The 16,534-nt window shown below is 42.9% G+C and overlaps 1 protein-coding gene across 1 annotated transcript in view; it reads right to left on the minus strand.

Moving 5' to 3' along the window:
* Positions 1 to 14,194, minus strand: part of PPEF1 (protein phosphatase with EF-hand domain 1) — a 65,739-nt gene extending 51,545 nt beyond the window's left edge. Inside the window, exons 1-2 of the mRNA XM_075913813.1 lie at positions 13,725 to 14,194; positions 7,920 to 8,115 (exon numbers count right to left, since the gene is read on the minus strand). Of these exons, the coding sequence (XP_075769928.1) occupies positions 7,920 to 7,971 (52 nt within the window). The 5' untranslated portion in view covers positions 7,972 to 8,115; positions 13,725 to 14,194. The remainder of the gene's footprint in view (positions 1 to 7,919; positions 8,116 to 13,724) is intronic.
* Between the last annotated feature and the right edge of the window lie 2,340 nt (positions 14,195 to 16,534).

A 16,534-nucleotide genomic window follows, 5' to 3' on the forward strand; every position in this document is an offset into this window, starting at 1 on the left:
TATACTCGAGTATATACGGTATTTGTTAGGAGTAAAGTGACTGGTTAAGAAATACCTGGGTTGAGCCTGTATTCCTCTCCTGCTCCCTCCTACCAATAACTGAATGTGTGTGCACCTACCCTGGGCCAGGAGTGAGGGCTGCACCTGGGACCAAGAGCCATGGCAGAGATTGGGGTCTGAAACTGGGGTCAAACTGAGGTCAGAAGCTAGGCCAGAGTGGAGACAGGAGAAGAGCAGAGGGGGGTGGCACTTCCTCCACACCCCCTGTGGGGACTGGCACAGGCTCCACACGCCCCTCCAGGTGTTCCTCTTTGGTCCCCATGGGGCATAGCCTACTGTTTGGGGACCACTGGTGGAAATGGAACTCAGAGCAAGCCAATATAAGTGATTGTGAGAGGACAGGGATGATGGAAAGGTCTCAGACACTGATTCCAGGGTAGTTGGGCTGAGGTGCCCCGTGTCCGAAGAAAGGGTGTCAGGACAAGAGGTCTCAGTTTGAGAGAATGCCCCAAGGTCCCAGAGCTAGAAACAAGATTCCATCTCAACGGTGACAGCTCAGTAGCATGTGGGACCCAGCAACTGGATCCACTCACTACAGACTGGTCACTGCACATAGGGATCATGTCAGGACACCTGTCCTGACATTCCCAGTTTTAAAAATCAGCTGCCAAAAGTTAGGCTCCTAAATAAATGGATTAATTTTCCAAGGCCATAATCAGCTACAGTGCCCATTAAAGTCAACAAGGCCCAGGCAAGCCCAATTTGAAAATGTTGGTCCATGTTTGCAAATGCTACAGACAGCTAGATTCAGTGTGTTGTTATAAAGCAATTACCTAGTATATTAATTTTACCACAAGAAAACCTCAGTCAAGCATCAGCTAAAAGCCCTGTCTGCTTCAAGTGTGATGAGAGTGGCATTAAGTGTGTTTTGACTAGATCGTATTTATTATTCAGTTACTACATTACCTTATAATACATGCATATTTCATATCTACTGACCTTTCATTCCCCTTAGAGCAGCAGAAAAATTGTAAATCACAATTGGCTATTTATTTAAGATTGCAGTTTCAAATTTTGCCATTCATATTTTCATGGTAAGTTTCCTTATTGGACCCCTCTAAGGCCTCATTTAGTCTTTATATTATTTTAAAAATTCAACTGATGCATTTCCACTTGACAGGAATCAGAGAATCATAGAATCATAGAATCATAGGACTGGAAGGGACCTCGAGAGGTCATCGAGTCCAGCCCCCTGCCCTCAAGGCAGGATCAAGCTCCGTCTACACCATCCCTGACAGATGTCTATCTAACCTGTTCTTAAATATCTCCAGAGAGGGAGATTCCACCACCTCCCTTGGCAATTTATTCCAATATTTGACCACCCTGACAGTTAGGAATTTTTTCCTAATGTCCAATCTAAACCTCCCCTGCTGCACTTTAAGCCCATTACTCCTTGTCCTGTCCTCAGAAACCAAGAGGAACAAATTTTCTCCTTCCTCCTTGTGACACCCTTTTAGATATTTGAAAGCCGCTATCATGTCCCCCCTTAATCTTCTTTTTTCCAAACTAAACAAGCCCAGTTCATGAAGCCTGGCTTCATAGGTCATGTTCTCTAAACCTTTAATCATTCTTGTCGCTCTTCTCTGTACCCTTTCCAATTTCTCCACATCTTTCTTGAAATGTGGCGCCCAGAACTGGACACAGTACTCCAGCTGAGGCCTAACTAGTGCAGAGTAGAGCGGCAGAATGACTTCACGAGTTTTGCTTACAACACACCTGTTAATACAACCTAGAATCATATTTGCTTTTTTTGCAACAGCATCACACTGTTGACTCATATTCAACTTGTGGTCCACTATGACCCCTAGATCCCTTTCTGCCATGCTCCTTCCTAGACAGTCGCTTCCCATCTTGTATGTATGGAACTGATTGTTCCTTCCTAAGTGGAGCACTTTGCATTTCTCTCTATTAAACCTCATCCTGTTTACCTCCGACCATTTCTCTAACTTGCTAAGGTCATTCTGAATTATGTCCCTATCCTCCAAAGAAGTCGCAACCCCACCCAGTTTGGTATCATCTGCAAACTTAATAAGCGTACTCTCTATCCCAATATCTACATCATTGATGAAGATATTGAACAGTATGGGTCCCAAAACAGACCCTTGAGGAACTCCACTTGTTATCCCTTTCCAGCAGGATTTAGAACCGTTAACAACCACTCTCTGACTACGGTTATCCAGCCAATTATGCACCCACCTTATCGTGGCCCTATCTAAGTTATATTTGCCTAGTTTATCAATAAGAATATCATGCGAGACCGTATCAAATGCCTTACTAAAGTCTAGGTATATGACATCCACCGCTTCTCCCTTATCCACAAGGCTCGTTATCTTATCAAAGAAAGCTATCAGATTAGTTTGGCATGACTTGTTCTTCACAAACCCATGCTGGCTATTCCCTATCACTTTATTACCTTCCAAGTGTTTGCATATGATTTCCTTAATTACCTGCTCCATTATCTTCCCTGGGACAGACGTTAAACTGACCGGTCTATAGTTTCCTGGGTTGTTCTTATTCCCCTTTTTATAGATGGGCACAATATTTGCCCTTTTCCAGTCTTCTGGAATCTCCCCTGTCTGCCATGATTTTTCAAAGATCATAGCTAAAGGCTCAGATACCTCCTCTATCAGCTCCTTGAGTATCCTGGGATGCATTTCATCAGGACCTGGTGACTTGCTGACATCTAACTTTCCTAAGTGATTTTTAACTTGTTCTTTGTGTATCCTATCTTCTAAACTTACCCTCTCTCTGCTTGTATTCACTATGTTAGGCACACCTCCAGACTTCTCGGTGAAGACCGAAACAAAGAAGTCATTGAGCATCTCCGCCATTTCCAAGTTTCCTGTTACTGCTTCTCCCTCCTCACTAAGCAGTGGGCCTACCCTGTCCTTGGTCTTCCTCTTGCTTTTAATGTATTTATAAAAGGTCTTCTTGTTTCCCTTTATGCCTGTAGCTAATTTGATCTCATTTTGTGCCTTTGCCTTTCTAATCTTGCCCCTGCATTCCCGTGTTGCTTGCCTATATTCATCCTTTGTTATTTGTCCTAATTTCCATTTTTTATGAGACTCCTTTTTTATTTTGAGATCATGCAAGATCTCCTTGTTAAGCCAAGCTGGTCTTTTGCCATATTTTCTATCTTTCCTACACAGCGGAATTGTTTGCTTTTGGGCCCTTAACAACGTCCCTTTGAAATACTTCCAACTCTCCTCAGTTGTTTTTCCCTTCAGTCTTGCTTCCCATGGGACCTTACCTACAAGTTCTCTGAGCTTATCAAAATCTGCCTTCCTGAAATCCATCACCTCAATTGTGCTGGTCTCCCTTCTACCTTTCCTTGATCATGAACTCTATTATTTCGTGATCACTGTCCCCTATACTGTCTTCCACTTTCAAGTTCTCAACTAGTTCCTCCCTATTTGTTAAAACCAAATCCAGAACAGCTTCTCCTCTGGTAGCTTTTTCAACCTTCTGAAACAGAAAGTTGTCTCCAATGCAGTCCAGAAACTTATTGGATAGCCTGTGCCTCGCTGTGTTAGTTTCCCAACATATGTCTGGATAGTTGAAGTCCCCCATCACCACCAAATCTTGGGCTTTGGATAGTTTTGTTAATTGTTTAAAAAAGGCCTCATCCACCTCTTCCACCTGGCTAGGTGGCCTGTAGTAGACTCCTAGCATGATATCACCCTCGTTTTTTACCCCTTTTAGCTTAACCCAGAGACTCTCTACACAGCTATCTCCTACATTCATCTCCACTTCAGTCCAAGTGTGTACATTTTTAATATACAAGGCAACCCCTCCTCCCTTTTTTCCCTGTCTGTCCTTCCTGAGCAAGCCGTACCCTTCCATACCAACATTCCAATCATGCGTCCCATCCCACCAGGTTTCTGTAATACCAATGATATCATAGTTGTATTTATTGGTTAGCAATTCCAGTTCTTCCTGCTTATTACCCATACTTCTCGCATTTGTATATAGGCATCTAAGATACTGATTTGATCTTGCCTCCCTGTTGTGCCCTGACCCTCCTTTCTCCTTGCCATTATAGGCCGTAGTCCCCCCTATTTCCAACCCATCTCCCAGTCCCGCACATTCAGCACTTACCTGTGGGCTTTGCTCACCTGCCCCCGACAAACCTAGTTTAAAGTTCCTGAGAAGGGCTCAGGAATTTTCACTAACAATAAAATAGCTTTCTCCATTCTCCTCTCCCCACTCTGACCCCTGATAATTAAAGGGACTGCAACAAGCAGTTATTATTTATTATTTATATTACCACATTACCTAACAGCCTTACTCATGGACCATGACCCCATTACAATAGGCACGGTATAAATGCAAAACAAGGCAGTCCTGTACCAAAGAGCTTACAGCCTATGTAATAGTTAAAATTTTTATATTACTCTGACTTCTGATTAAAATGCAACCCTCTCACTAATGGGCTTAATCCCATACAGCACAGACACTGAGTGTTACAACAATCCAGTGCAAGGTATTAAAGTGACAGAGCAGAAGAGGGATAGCCAGGAAACCCAATCTTGCATTAATAAGAATGCTGTTCCACAGGGCCACCAAGTTACTTCTGCTTAGTAACAGTAGTCAGACTCAGGCCAGAGTGGAAGTTGGTAGCTAAAGTTCCACATACACACATTTCAGAACAGAATTTAAATCCATGCCATCTGACAACTCACCTCTTTTTACACCACACTCCTGAGAACACCTGAATAGCTAAACATGACTATAAATACTTTATCTTGTTCCTTGTGGAGTATTACACACAAGCTCTGGTTCTCCACTGCCTTACACTTTGTCCATTTCACGTGGACAGTGGAGAATCAGGCCCCTAGTACTTACCCCAACTTGCACTAACACATAGGACACAGATTCAGTATCTGAAACAGTCAAAAGAATCTGTATGCCTTCCCTGACTGTAGGGTACAAGGTACAGCAGCCACAGGGTTGCCCTAACATGCTCTGGTTAGAATATATTCCTGCCAGGGATCAGTTGAGGTGTATTGTGCTCCAGCCCCCGTCAAACCAGAAACAGAGATGTAGTCTCTGGCCAGAAAAAAGAAGACGCTAAAATGGTGCACAGGAGAAGTAAAGTGGAAGAGATAATGGATTTTTTTATATTAATGTAAAAAATATCATAAAACAAATAAAACCAGCAATGGGGGTTTACTTTTTTTTTTAAACAGAGAACAGGCCATACACGAGATCAGCAATGCAGAGACAACAATTTACACCTGCTTATTGCTTCATCTGCCCATTGATATTGGAGACTATAAAGAACCACTTGCTGTACTCTCTAAGGGTATGTCTACACTACCCCGCTAGTTCGAACTAGCGGGGGTAATGTAGTCATCCGCAGTTGCAAATGAAGCCCGGGATTTGAATTTCCCGGGCTTCATTTGCATGAAGCCGGCCGGCGCCATTTTTAAATGCCGGCTAGTTCGAACCCCGTACAGTGCGGCTACATGCGGCACGGAGTAGTTAGTTCGGATTAGGCTTCTAATCCGAACTAGCTGTACTCCTCGTGTACAGCTCTGGGTGCTACTGGACCAACCCAGCAGCACCCCAGCTGCTCTGCCCCAGGCGTCCTGATTCAGCCGCTGCTGGTCAGTTTCAGCAGCGGCTGAATCAGGACGCCTGGGGCAGAGCAGCTGGGGTGCTGCTGGGTTGCTCCAGCAGCGCCGAGAAGCGGCGCTACTGGAGCAACCCAGCAGCACCCCAGCTGCTCTGCCCCAGGCGTCCCCAAGTCAGCCGCTGAAACTGACCAGCGCTGACTACAGGAAGCCTGGGGCAGAGTTGCTCTGCCCTGGGCTTCCTGGAATCAGCCGCTGGTCAGTTTCAGCAGCAGCTGACTTGGGGACGCCTGGGGTTCTTAAGTTGAATCTGTATGTAAGTCGGAACTGGCGTCCAGATTCAGCCTGTTGAAACTGATCAGCGGCTGATTCCAGGAAGCCCGGGGCAGAGCAACTCTGCCTCAGGCTTCCTGTAGTCAGCCGCTGGTCAGTTTCAGCAGCGGCTGAATCTGGACGCCAGTTCCGACTTACATACAGATTCAACTTAAGAACAAACCTACAGTCCCTATCTTGTAAGTAACCCAGGGACTGCCTGTAGTTCCATCACAGAAACACTGAACATAGTCCACTTCAGATGAAGAATATAACGGATGATTTTCAAAAGCAATTGTGCTGAAAATTGTGCCTTATAAAAGACTCAGAATATAAATATTCATTTGCATACTTGTTAATAGTAGCACTTATGTTATTATGGTCATTTAGTTGCAAACAAATTAGATGGAACACCATCTTCACAAACTGATCTGGCACAGTAAAGCTCCCATGTTAAAAAAAAGAGTCTTTCATTGTTTATGGGAGAACTTTAAACCAGCCAGTTCCCTATAAAATGCATGCTGTTAATTGATAAGAAGAGATATATAGCTTAGGGACAGTGCATGTGTTGTGAGATCACATCATTCTTTTTAAAAGTGTGATTTTAAAATACATGAAATCATAGATCTGCATGATTTAATTATTGCCACAGGCAACTTGTATTTTTAATGTCTGACAGCACAGAACTGCACTGGAGAAAGAGTGTATAGAGCCAATAAAGCTTTATTAAACAAGTACAAGAAGTTTCAATCCAACTTTAGAATAGGGCAGGCTATTCTATGCCTCAGCAGTCTAGTGTGGAAGGCTGTTGGAACCATGGTCCACTACCTCCTCTGTGCCTCTTTTGGAGCATTTGTTTCCTCAGGAATTGTCTGATGGAGTGGTCCCTGAACCACCCTCTAACCTAACCCTCCTCCCCAGCATATTACTGCAATTCTCATTGAACTAGAGAGCACAGATTGTCTTCATGGGACTACAATTCAAGAGACCCCAGTGGCATTTCCATCTCTGTTCATCCTTTTTTGTGACCTTAGACATATTATTTAATATATCTGTCCCGGTGTCTCTGTTCATCATCTGTAAAACGAGCAGAAAAATTCCCCTCCCTTTCTGTCTTGCAGACTACAAAGTTCTTCAAGGAAGGGACTATTTCTTACTATGTACAGCACCAAGCATCATGAAAGCTTTGCTTCCTGATTGAGCCTTTAAGTACTACAGTCTGTCTCCGACTTACGAACCGGTTATGGACCAAGCAATTGGTCGTAACTCAGTTTGTTTGTAAGTCGGACCCCATTGAGTTACACGCGACCGTGCTGTTCGTAAGCGCGGATTGCATTCGTAACTCGGGGTCCGCTATTTACGACATTTTTGGTCGTAACTGCGAACGGATGTAAGTCGACTGTTCGCAACTCGGGGACTGGCTGTATTGTAATGCATAATAATAAAGCTTGTGCAAGGCATGTGAAAGGGGAAAAGTTTGGCATCTCAAGCTTCCCCCACTCCTCAGCACAGTGCAAAAGCTAGGCACATTCCAGCTCTGTGCCAAGCACTATTATCATATACCACAATGTAACATTTTTTTTAACAGTATTAACTTTGAATTTTTACTGAAGTACCAAAGAGATTTGTCATCCAACCAACTAATTGACATTAGGCAAGAAATTAAAGAAAACACTGCTTTGTAGATTAATCTTTCTGTAGTGCAATTACTGATTCTGACCATTATTGAGGTAACTGTTTCATTTTAGTTTCCTTTTAACTATTAGAGTTGTTCTGCTAGTTACCTTCAAACCTTAACCAATATTTGAAAATCTAATATCCTTTTAAAAAGAGAATTTAAAACAACATTTAATCTAAGCCATTGCCTGGTAACAGAACTGGGGGGGGGGGAGGGGAGTGCAACCCTTTAATTCTTTTACATTGTTGACAGAGGATAACAAGGATGACAAATGATACAGGTGTGTCACCTACCTCTCTCTGACTTTTTTGCCCGACTCCGAGTCATAGAAGTGCCACATCCCATGGCTCTAGTACAGATTGTGCATCAACTTAATTTCGCTTCATAGGCAATGGATTTTTCTCATCCAACAGTGTTACAAGAATTTCCTTTATGTTCCACTTATGATGCAATGAACCACCCCAAGCCGATTCACTCCTGTTATGAGTGCTAATGAGGAAGAGGTGCCGGGGGAGGTAACAAAAAAGAAAGTGGTTAACAGCATGGTATCTACTGTGCAACTCAGCAGAGATCATTAAAGCTCGTTATGAAATACTGTATGTCATGTGATGTGAAAACTGAACCTAACAAACAGTGTAGGGTTATTTTCCAGAACTCAGCAGCAGTAGCCTCATATTGCTGTTGCCTGCATTTGGGTCAGATGAAGATCTATAAATAAAGTTTTCTTTTCTGAATGAAATGCTACATACTGACTGGAAAGTAATATGTACCAGTGAGCTATTGAAAGTTTTACTACCAGTGACAGGAAACTGCAGAGAAATTCTTTTTGTTATTGTGATTTGAAGACTAGTGCATCAGAATTTAACAAATATATAATTAAATGCAAATAATATTATAATTATTAAACCAAAAAAACATTTTAATATGATTCATCCTACCATTTATCAGTACATTGCACTTAATCTTTCAGGTTGCATCTACACTGCACCCGTAGGTCAAAATAAGATACGCAATCTGAGCTACACAAATTGCGTATCTTATTTTGATCTAATTTTGAAATTTGAAATTTGTCGCTACGTACATAGTGCCAAATTTCAAAATAAACCACTATTCTGAAACGTCCCTTAACCCTTGTGGAACAAGGGGATGCCAGAACAGCAAGCCCATTATTTTGAATGTTATTTTGAAATAACGAGCTGTTTCAAAAGATGCAGAATAGCTATTTCGGGATACCTCCAGTATTCTGTTTGCTTTATAAAGGTTGGAAGGTAACAGGTAGTGTAGTGTATATATGAAAACTGAAGCACCCAAATTAGAGGACACTTTTGAAAACTCATGTTTGACTTTTAATTAATTTAGATGACAAGATCTTTGGGGGCAGGGAATGCAATGGTTTTGTAAAACACAGCATATATTTGCAGCAGTACGGTATATTAGTTATGCCATACACAGATGATCCTGTATACAGTCAGATAAAAGACAGAGCAGGCTTTGGGGTTCAGCGGCCACACAGATGAAACCCACAAGCCTCTTACCTCTTATTCTTCCCCTATCACCAATAAGCCCTCTAATTTTTTCCATCGCTATGCAGAATAAATTTTGTTATGTGCATGGAGGCATATGTAGATGTACACCAGGAAAAACACATGTTGACAGCTGTCAGCACTCTGCTAATAGGCTGGGCAACATTAGAATCTCTCCTGGGTGATGTATAAAGGAAAGGAAAGGCAAGGCAAGGAAAGGAAAGAGCCTGAAGCATGGGCCTGGTGCTTGAACCAAAGTAAGCAAGAGTTATACTATGAGTAACAGACAGACTGTGTCAATAGCAGCTGTTTGCCTGCAAGACAGTGTCTCTCGACATTAGAACAGCTAGGCACTACTAAAAGCACATGAAATATGCACCAAGACAGCACAAGAACATCCCAACTTAGTACATGATAAAATAGTTTAAAACAACAAGAGTGAAAGCATAACAACAGCTATTGAATGTTTTAGAGGAAACATTCAATACACAGGCAGGTACCAAATGTGTCAGTAATGCCTAAGATGATACTTACAGGATATGTCTACACGGGCATTAATTTCCGGAAATGCTTAAAACAGAATAGTTTTCGTTATAAGTATTTCCGGAAAAAGAGCATCTACACTGGCAGGCTGCTTTTCCGGAAAAGCCCTTTTTCCGGAAAAGTGTCCGTGGCCAATGTAGACGCACTTTTCCGGAAAAGAGCCCCGATCGTCATTTCCGCGATTGGGGCTTTTTTCCGGAAAAGACTACTGGGATGTCTACACTGGCCCTTTTCCGGAACAGTGTTCCAGAATAAGGACTTATGCCCGAGCGGGAGCAGAATAGTTTTTCCGGAATAGCGGCTGATTTTGTACAGTTCAACGTCGTTGCTTTTCCGGAAATTCAAGGGCCAGTGTAGACAGCTAGCAGCTTATTCCGGAAAAGCGGCTGATTTTCTGGAATAAGTGGCCCAGTGTAGACACAGCCTACAGTGTATATCATAAATAGTTTATCTTTAACTAGAAATGTTGAGGTACTTCGATTTAACTCTGGCTGGTGTAGGAGGCAATAGTGAAATCCATACTATTGACTGAGCCATGCTGATTGTCACGGGTACAAACACATAGGGCTCTGAGACTACCGATGACTATTAATATATTTTGTTCATAAAGTACAATAAATCTGACTCAGGTGCCTTCATATCTTATCTGAGTCCATGGTCTTTGGAGGCTCTTGTGAAGTCTATCATGCTAGCTACATGTGCAGAGCTGGCATGATACACTAAAGGGGCATACAAAAACACACGAAGCCAAATATTTATCATCACTGATGGAGCAGAAGACCTGTCCCGACGCCACACTAGTGAATTCTGCATTTACTATATTACAGTCCTGACCTACTACAGATGCCCAAGTGCTCAGTTTACAGGAAACGGTGTCTATTGAGATTTCTTAATTTGTGCAAGGGCTTGCTAGGGCTCAGGCCTGGCACCTCTAGGCTTGACAATTCATAGTCCTGGCACCTTCAGGCTTGCCATGTCAGTAACAAAATATAAAAATTGCTTGAGCCCCAGCACCTCTTTCATTACAAATTAAGCACTTCTTATAGGGATGTAAGGGTATGTCTACACTAGCCCCCTAGTTTGAACTAGGGTGGCTAATGTAGGCATTTGAACTTGCAAATGAAGCCCAGGATTTCAATATCCCGGGCTTCATTTGCATGTTCCCAGGCGGGTGCCATTTTTAAATCCCCTTAGTTCGAACTGACTGCCCACAGCTACACGCGGCAGTCAGAAGTTAATCCAAACTAAGTCATTAGTTCGGATTAACTGTTACACCTCATTGCACCCGTGTAGCCGCAGGCAGTCAGTTCGAATTAAGGGGATTTAAAAATGGCGCCTGCCCGGGAACATGCAAATGAAGCCAGGGATATTTAAATCCCAGGCTTCATGTGCAAGTTCGAATGCCTACATTAGCCACCCTAGTTCGAACTAGGGGGCTAGTGAAGACATACCCTAAGAGACTAGTCGACTAGTTGACAGAAGCTTATCAGACAGTCGACTACTGATGCGACTAGTTGCTCCCCCCCCCCCTTACTGCCTCTATTAGAGAGAGGCAGCGGGGGAGGGGGGATGAAAGGGGGTGGAGCAGGAGTTGGTCCTGAAGGGAGCAGGCTTAAAAGCCAGTTCCCCCCAGCACTTTCTCCACGGGGGGCAGGGGTAGTATAGGCACAGCAGGAAACGGCGCGAGCAGGGACTGAAGCCGTCTCCGCTCACACTGTTTGTGCTGCTGGGGCTCTTGTACATTTCAAAGGCTGAGGCACCACGGGAGTGCAGGGCCTACAGGGAGTCCCCCACTGGTGTTGCACTCCCTGCGGGGCTTCCACTTTTTAACTGTAGCAAGAGTCCACTGCATATTTCTTGCGCAAAAGCCTATGCGAATGAAGCGTGGATTAGCATATTGTTGTGCTTCATTTGCATAATTAATTAGGGACCGTTTTTGCACAAGAGGCTTTTGCACAAAAAGGAGCCATCTATGCAGCTCCTTTTTGCACAAAAACACCCTCTTGTGCAAGAGCCGGTCTTCCACATTTTTTCATTAATGTATTCAATTTTTCTATGTAAAATATAATTAAACCTTCTGGATTTATAGCATTATCTCTTTTTATTGTTTTGTATAGCATTTGCATCCACTATACTAGTCATTGGTTAAGATTTTGTCTAATGATATGCAGTATCACAGCCTGGGATCAGACCAGCTATGAACTTCAAGAGAATCTGGATCCAAACTTCTTGCTCCAGGACTCCTCTTGTACAGAGTATGCATGTAGCCCATTTGTTATGAACATGTAATTTTAAGAAGCATTTACCATTTTTTAAACAGGACTTTTAAAAATAGATATGAAAATGCATTGGGTGATAGGATATCCATAAGCAAACGTCGCATTTGTCCACTTTGGATGTTATTTTCCTTGGAGATACCTAGACATTTTGCCATAGTTAAAGGGAAGAACACTGTAAATCAAGACTGATAAAAATGTGCAATAAATCATTTAGGGCATGATACTGCAAACTGTTAAATACACTCAAATGCCCTTTGGTATAATGGAAGTTGAAGGTGCTCAGAACCTCATAAGATTGCATCCTTAAAATCAACAGTGATGTACTTAAAATAACTTTGAAGTTAAGAAGAGGATGTGAACAGTAGCTTTTTAAGAGCAATAAGCTTTTCATGTACTGATTATTTTTCTAATAAGGTCTTTCACATAAGGTATGATTAGCATTTCTATTTAAGTGATTTGCAGTGACTATAAATGTGAATGAAAGAAATAAAATACATTATATTTCAATATACCTACTTTCACTTTCTGTTTCAATATAATTACTATATATTTGAGAGAGTTTGCCTATCTGGCCATTTGTTCAAGAACTCCTAAACTGTAAGAACTAGAACTACAAAATGTGTTATACAGCTTCCTCTTATCATAACTTAAAGCAAGGTAAGAGTTTGGTTGTGCCAGAAAAACAGGATGTGCCTGGAATGCGATTGCTTCTCATAAAACCAAACAGAAAAGAGACAGACTCACCAGGCAGGTGAAATGGGCTGGCTGGGAGTGCATCCCCCATCCCATCTGAGATTGCCCCAGCACTGAGCCTCTCCCCCCCCCCAGACGCTCTGTAGGGAAGACAAGGGAGGACTGAAGTTCCCCTCCTCCCCTCACCCTGATTCACACAGGAACATTGCTGGCTGTTCCTTCGTCAGGGAGTGAGGGAAAAGTTCACAGTCTGCTGCATTCCTCACTCTGGCTGCGGAGCGCAGGGGGCAAACGAAATCTGAACCTGCCACAGATGGGCGACATGCACCCCTTCCCTGGATGTGCCTGCTGGAGACGCAGTGGCCATGGAGAAGTGCTTCTCACTTGGTCCCAAGCTGCTGCAGTGACAGAGGGCTGGGGTAGTCCTCTCTCCCTGAGGCAGCCTGACTACTGAACCTCACATCCCGTGCCCCACCCTAGAGCAATGATTTAAATGAAGCTTGAACATTTACATTTTATTTCCCAAAAACCAAAAATTAATTGAGTTAAGGATTCGAGCGATGGCAGGTACATCTTCTAGCTATTAATAAAATAAATATTGTATGTAACAAAGAGCCAGTTAATGTCTTGAATTGAATTCAATATTGAATTGACCAAACTATTTCTGTACATTGCCATGGGTGATGCATCTCAAAAACCAGGCCAGGAATCAATACAGAACAAATGCAGTAATAAAGGCAACTCCAAATTCCTATGCATCATGGAAAGTATAGCATTTTTGGTAACAAAGAAGTAAATGAAATATGTTTCACAACTTCAGATCACAAAGCACTCTGTCCCCATCTACTCAGAATTCCTGGATTGCTGGTCCAAACCATTTTCAACTTTTTAAGATGAACCACTCTGATTTTTACCATAGCAGTAAACAAAATAATCTGTATTACCATACACTCTCTGTCATTCATTGTACAAAGCTGTCTTGCAGTTAATTTGCTCTTTAAATAGTGAATTAGAAGTGATCCTAACCCTTCCACCCACCCGCACTCCCCACGTAAATTACCTGTTTTCTTCTGCTTCAGCAATGAAGAGAGCTTCCACACAAGTGTCTTTAGAAGAAGAAAAAAACTGTCTCTTTTTGGAATCAGTCCTTTTAAGGATCCCAGACTGCAATACTGGTGCCCTCCTTAGCTTCCTCTGTGGAAATCTTTTAAGCCCTGCTTAAAATATGAATACAATACGATAAAGAGCTGCTTTCCATCTTCCAGCTGGTTACAGGATCAGAGCACTACAGACACAGAGCTAAACTGAACAGATGCTGTTGCTGGAGCTGTACTGTCTCTATGCTCCCAGAATCTCAAACAGAGAAAGATCTGCTGCCCAAGTTATTTGCTTCAAATCTGAAGTCATATGATCACTTTCAAGAACAGCCATTGCACAGGGACTATGAAACAACAATTTGCATATGATCTGAACAGCATTATTACACAAATATAAAAGGGAATTTGGGCTCTACTGTGTTGTGAGTTCCAATGTATGGTCCCAGTGAGAGACCCAGTTTGCTAATTCCATTTAATAGCATAGCATTGGGTCGATCTGTTAGTGCTGGAATATTTTAGAAAACAATTATACTCTCTTATTGTATGGCACTCAAAAACTATGTTGAGGAACTTCACAGAAATGCCTATCAACTAATAACATTCAGTAAGCAAAATACACACACTGCTTAGAGTGGACCAACTCATAGTTTCCCCAACCCATGTGGAGAGTAGGGTGTCAGATACTGCTCAGGGTCAGAGAGGCACATGTGGGGCATGGCAGAACACATCATCCCCAATTCTACATGAACTACCTACAAGCTGAGGCTTTATGAAAAGCCTCAGGTTTATTAACTCCTGAGCTGAGCAAATCTCGGCTGCAAATAGGGTTACCAGATGGTTTCAAAAAAATACTGGATACATTTGATCTCAGATCACGGGGGGGAGAGGGGCTGGCCGGGAGGAGGTCGGGAGGAGCGGGGCTGGCCGGGGAGATCGGGGGGAGGGAGGAACTGGCCGGCAGGAAGCAGGGCTGGCTGGGCGGAGAGCTGGGGGAACTGGTTGGCGGGGAGTGGGGCTGGCCCGGGCACACGTAGTTTCTGAGGTGATGTCCATCCCGCCCCAGCTCAGCCCTTCTCCTCTCTACTGTGTAGTTGCATACTGCCTAGCTGGTAGACACGCTCACGCTGTGTGAGCATGTCTACCAGCCAGGCAGTACGCAACTACATACTGATTATCATGATAATAATAAAATGTACTTAATTAATTTTCTCAATTTGTTTCCCAGACAGAAAGCTCAAATACTGGACTGTCTGGTTCAGAACCGGACACCTGGCAACCCTAGCTGCAAAATTCATCTTTAAAGAGTTTGGGAAGGGCGGATTCCAGAGACCGCTGCACCAAAAGAAGTCCTTGCAGAACAGAGAACAGTATAAAGCTAAGAAGGAGCACAGAGCTTCTAGTACAGCCTCAAGGCCTGCCAGGATCTCAGGTGGCCAAGTCTCCTGTTGCTTCCAGAGAAGGGTATAACCCTCCTTGCTGCTCTGAAAAAGGAATTCGGAGGAAGCTCTTTGCTGGTTTCTTGGGCCTTACACAGGTTTTCTCATGTAAGCCATGATCTGACTTACATGTAACATGGGTGTAAAATCCAGACTGACTTCAGTGAAGTTATGTTGGTATTAGGGATGTAAGCAATTAATCGACTGTCTGATAACCATAAGCATATTGGACAGTCAACTAGTTCCTTGACTGGTCACTTCTCCCCCCGGTCCCCGGTTGCTGCCTCTATCAGAGGCAGCAAGGGGGGAGCAGGAGCCAGTGCTGGGGGCACCAGCTTAAAAGCTGGTTGCCCCCCAGCAATGTTTCCACTGGGGGCAGGGGAAGCAGAGGGGTAGTGAGGACCAGGCATGAACCGGGAATCAGCTGATTCCCAGCTCACACCCTGTCTCAGATGCTGCACCTCTGTTGGCTCTTAATACATGTAAAAGGCAGAGCTGCAGCAGGGTTAGGTCCTGGGATCAGGAGCTAACCCCTCTGCAGCTCCCCCACTTATCAACTAATCAACTAGTCAATGGAAATTCCATCGACTAGTCGATTAAACTAAATTTAACATCCCTAGTTGGTATAACTTGGGAATAACTGAAGACTGACTTTGGCTCACTGGTCCATATTTTGCTCTCCCGTGGGGCATGTTATATGCAATTTGGGACATACTCTAGAAATGCTTTTTCTGTGGGGGGCTAATTCAGATCCCAAACACAATGCAATCTGCATTCTATGATTCTTTACTACTAAAAAAATTATTCTGCTTTTAGCATAGTAGAATGGCTTGAGGACATCATGACCCTACATGCCACCAAAAGCACATAGCATATATTACTCAGTAATCTAGTTCTAATATAGCACATCTCTGACACTGGAGTGTCTTTGTGCAATTTACTACAGGCTTTGAGCTAATGAGCATCATCTACATATGCCCAGGCCTATTAACAAACTTCATACATTTAAAGGCTTCTCAAAGGTCTCAGCTAGTCCCAGAGGGTAAGGCAAGACATATATATTCATTCATTACTCTCCCATGTGAAAAAAATAATAATCAACAATACCCTTCCCAATACCAAAATTTGGTCATGTCACTGCTCAGAAATCTAAACTTTTTTTTTTAAAGGGAATGATTTCTTTATTTTTTTAAGGGAATGAAACAGTAATAAGAATTGTTAAGGACTTAACACAAAACACTACTAAAAATATTTTCAGAGATGTGAAACAAAGGTCTTGGCCACTTGTGGTCATTTAAGACCTATGGCACTTTTTTTAAGAGCAGTAGTGTTAAAAC

This window comes from Pelodiscus sinensis, chromosome 1 (assembly GCF_049634645.1).
Source record: "Pelodiscus sinensis isolate JC-2024 chromosome 1, ASM4963464v1, whole genome shotgun sequence".
Taxonomy (NCBI): domain Eukaryota; kingdom Metazoa; phylum Chordata; order Testudines; family Trionychidae; genus Pelodiscus; species Pelodiscus sinensis.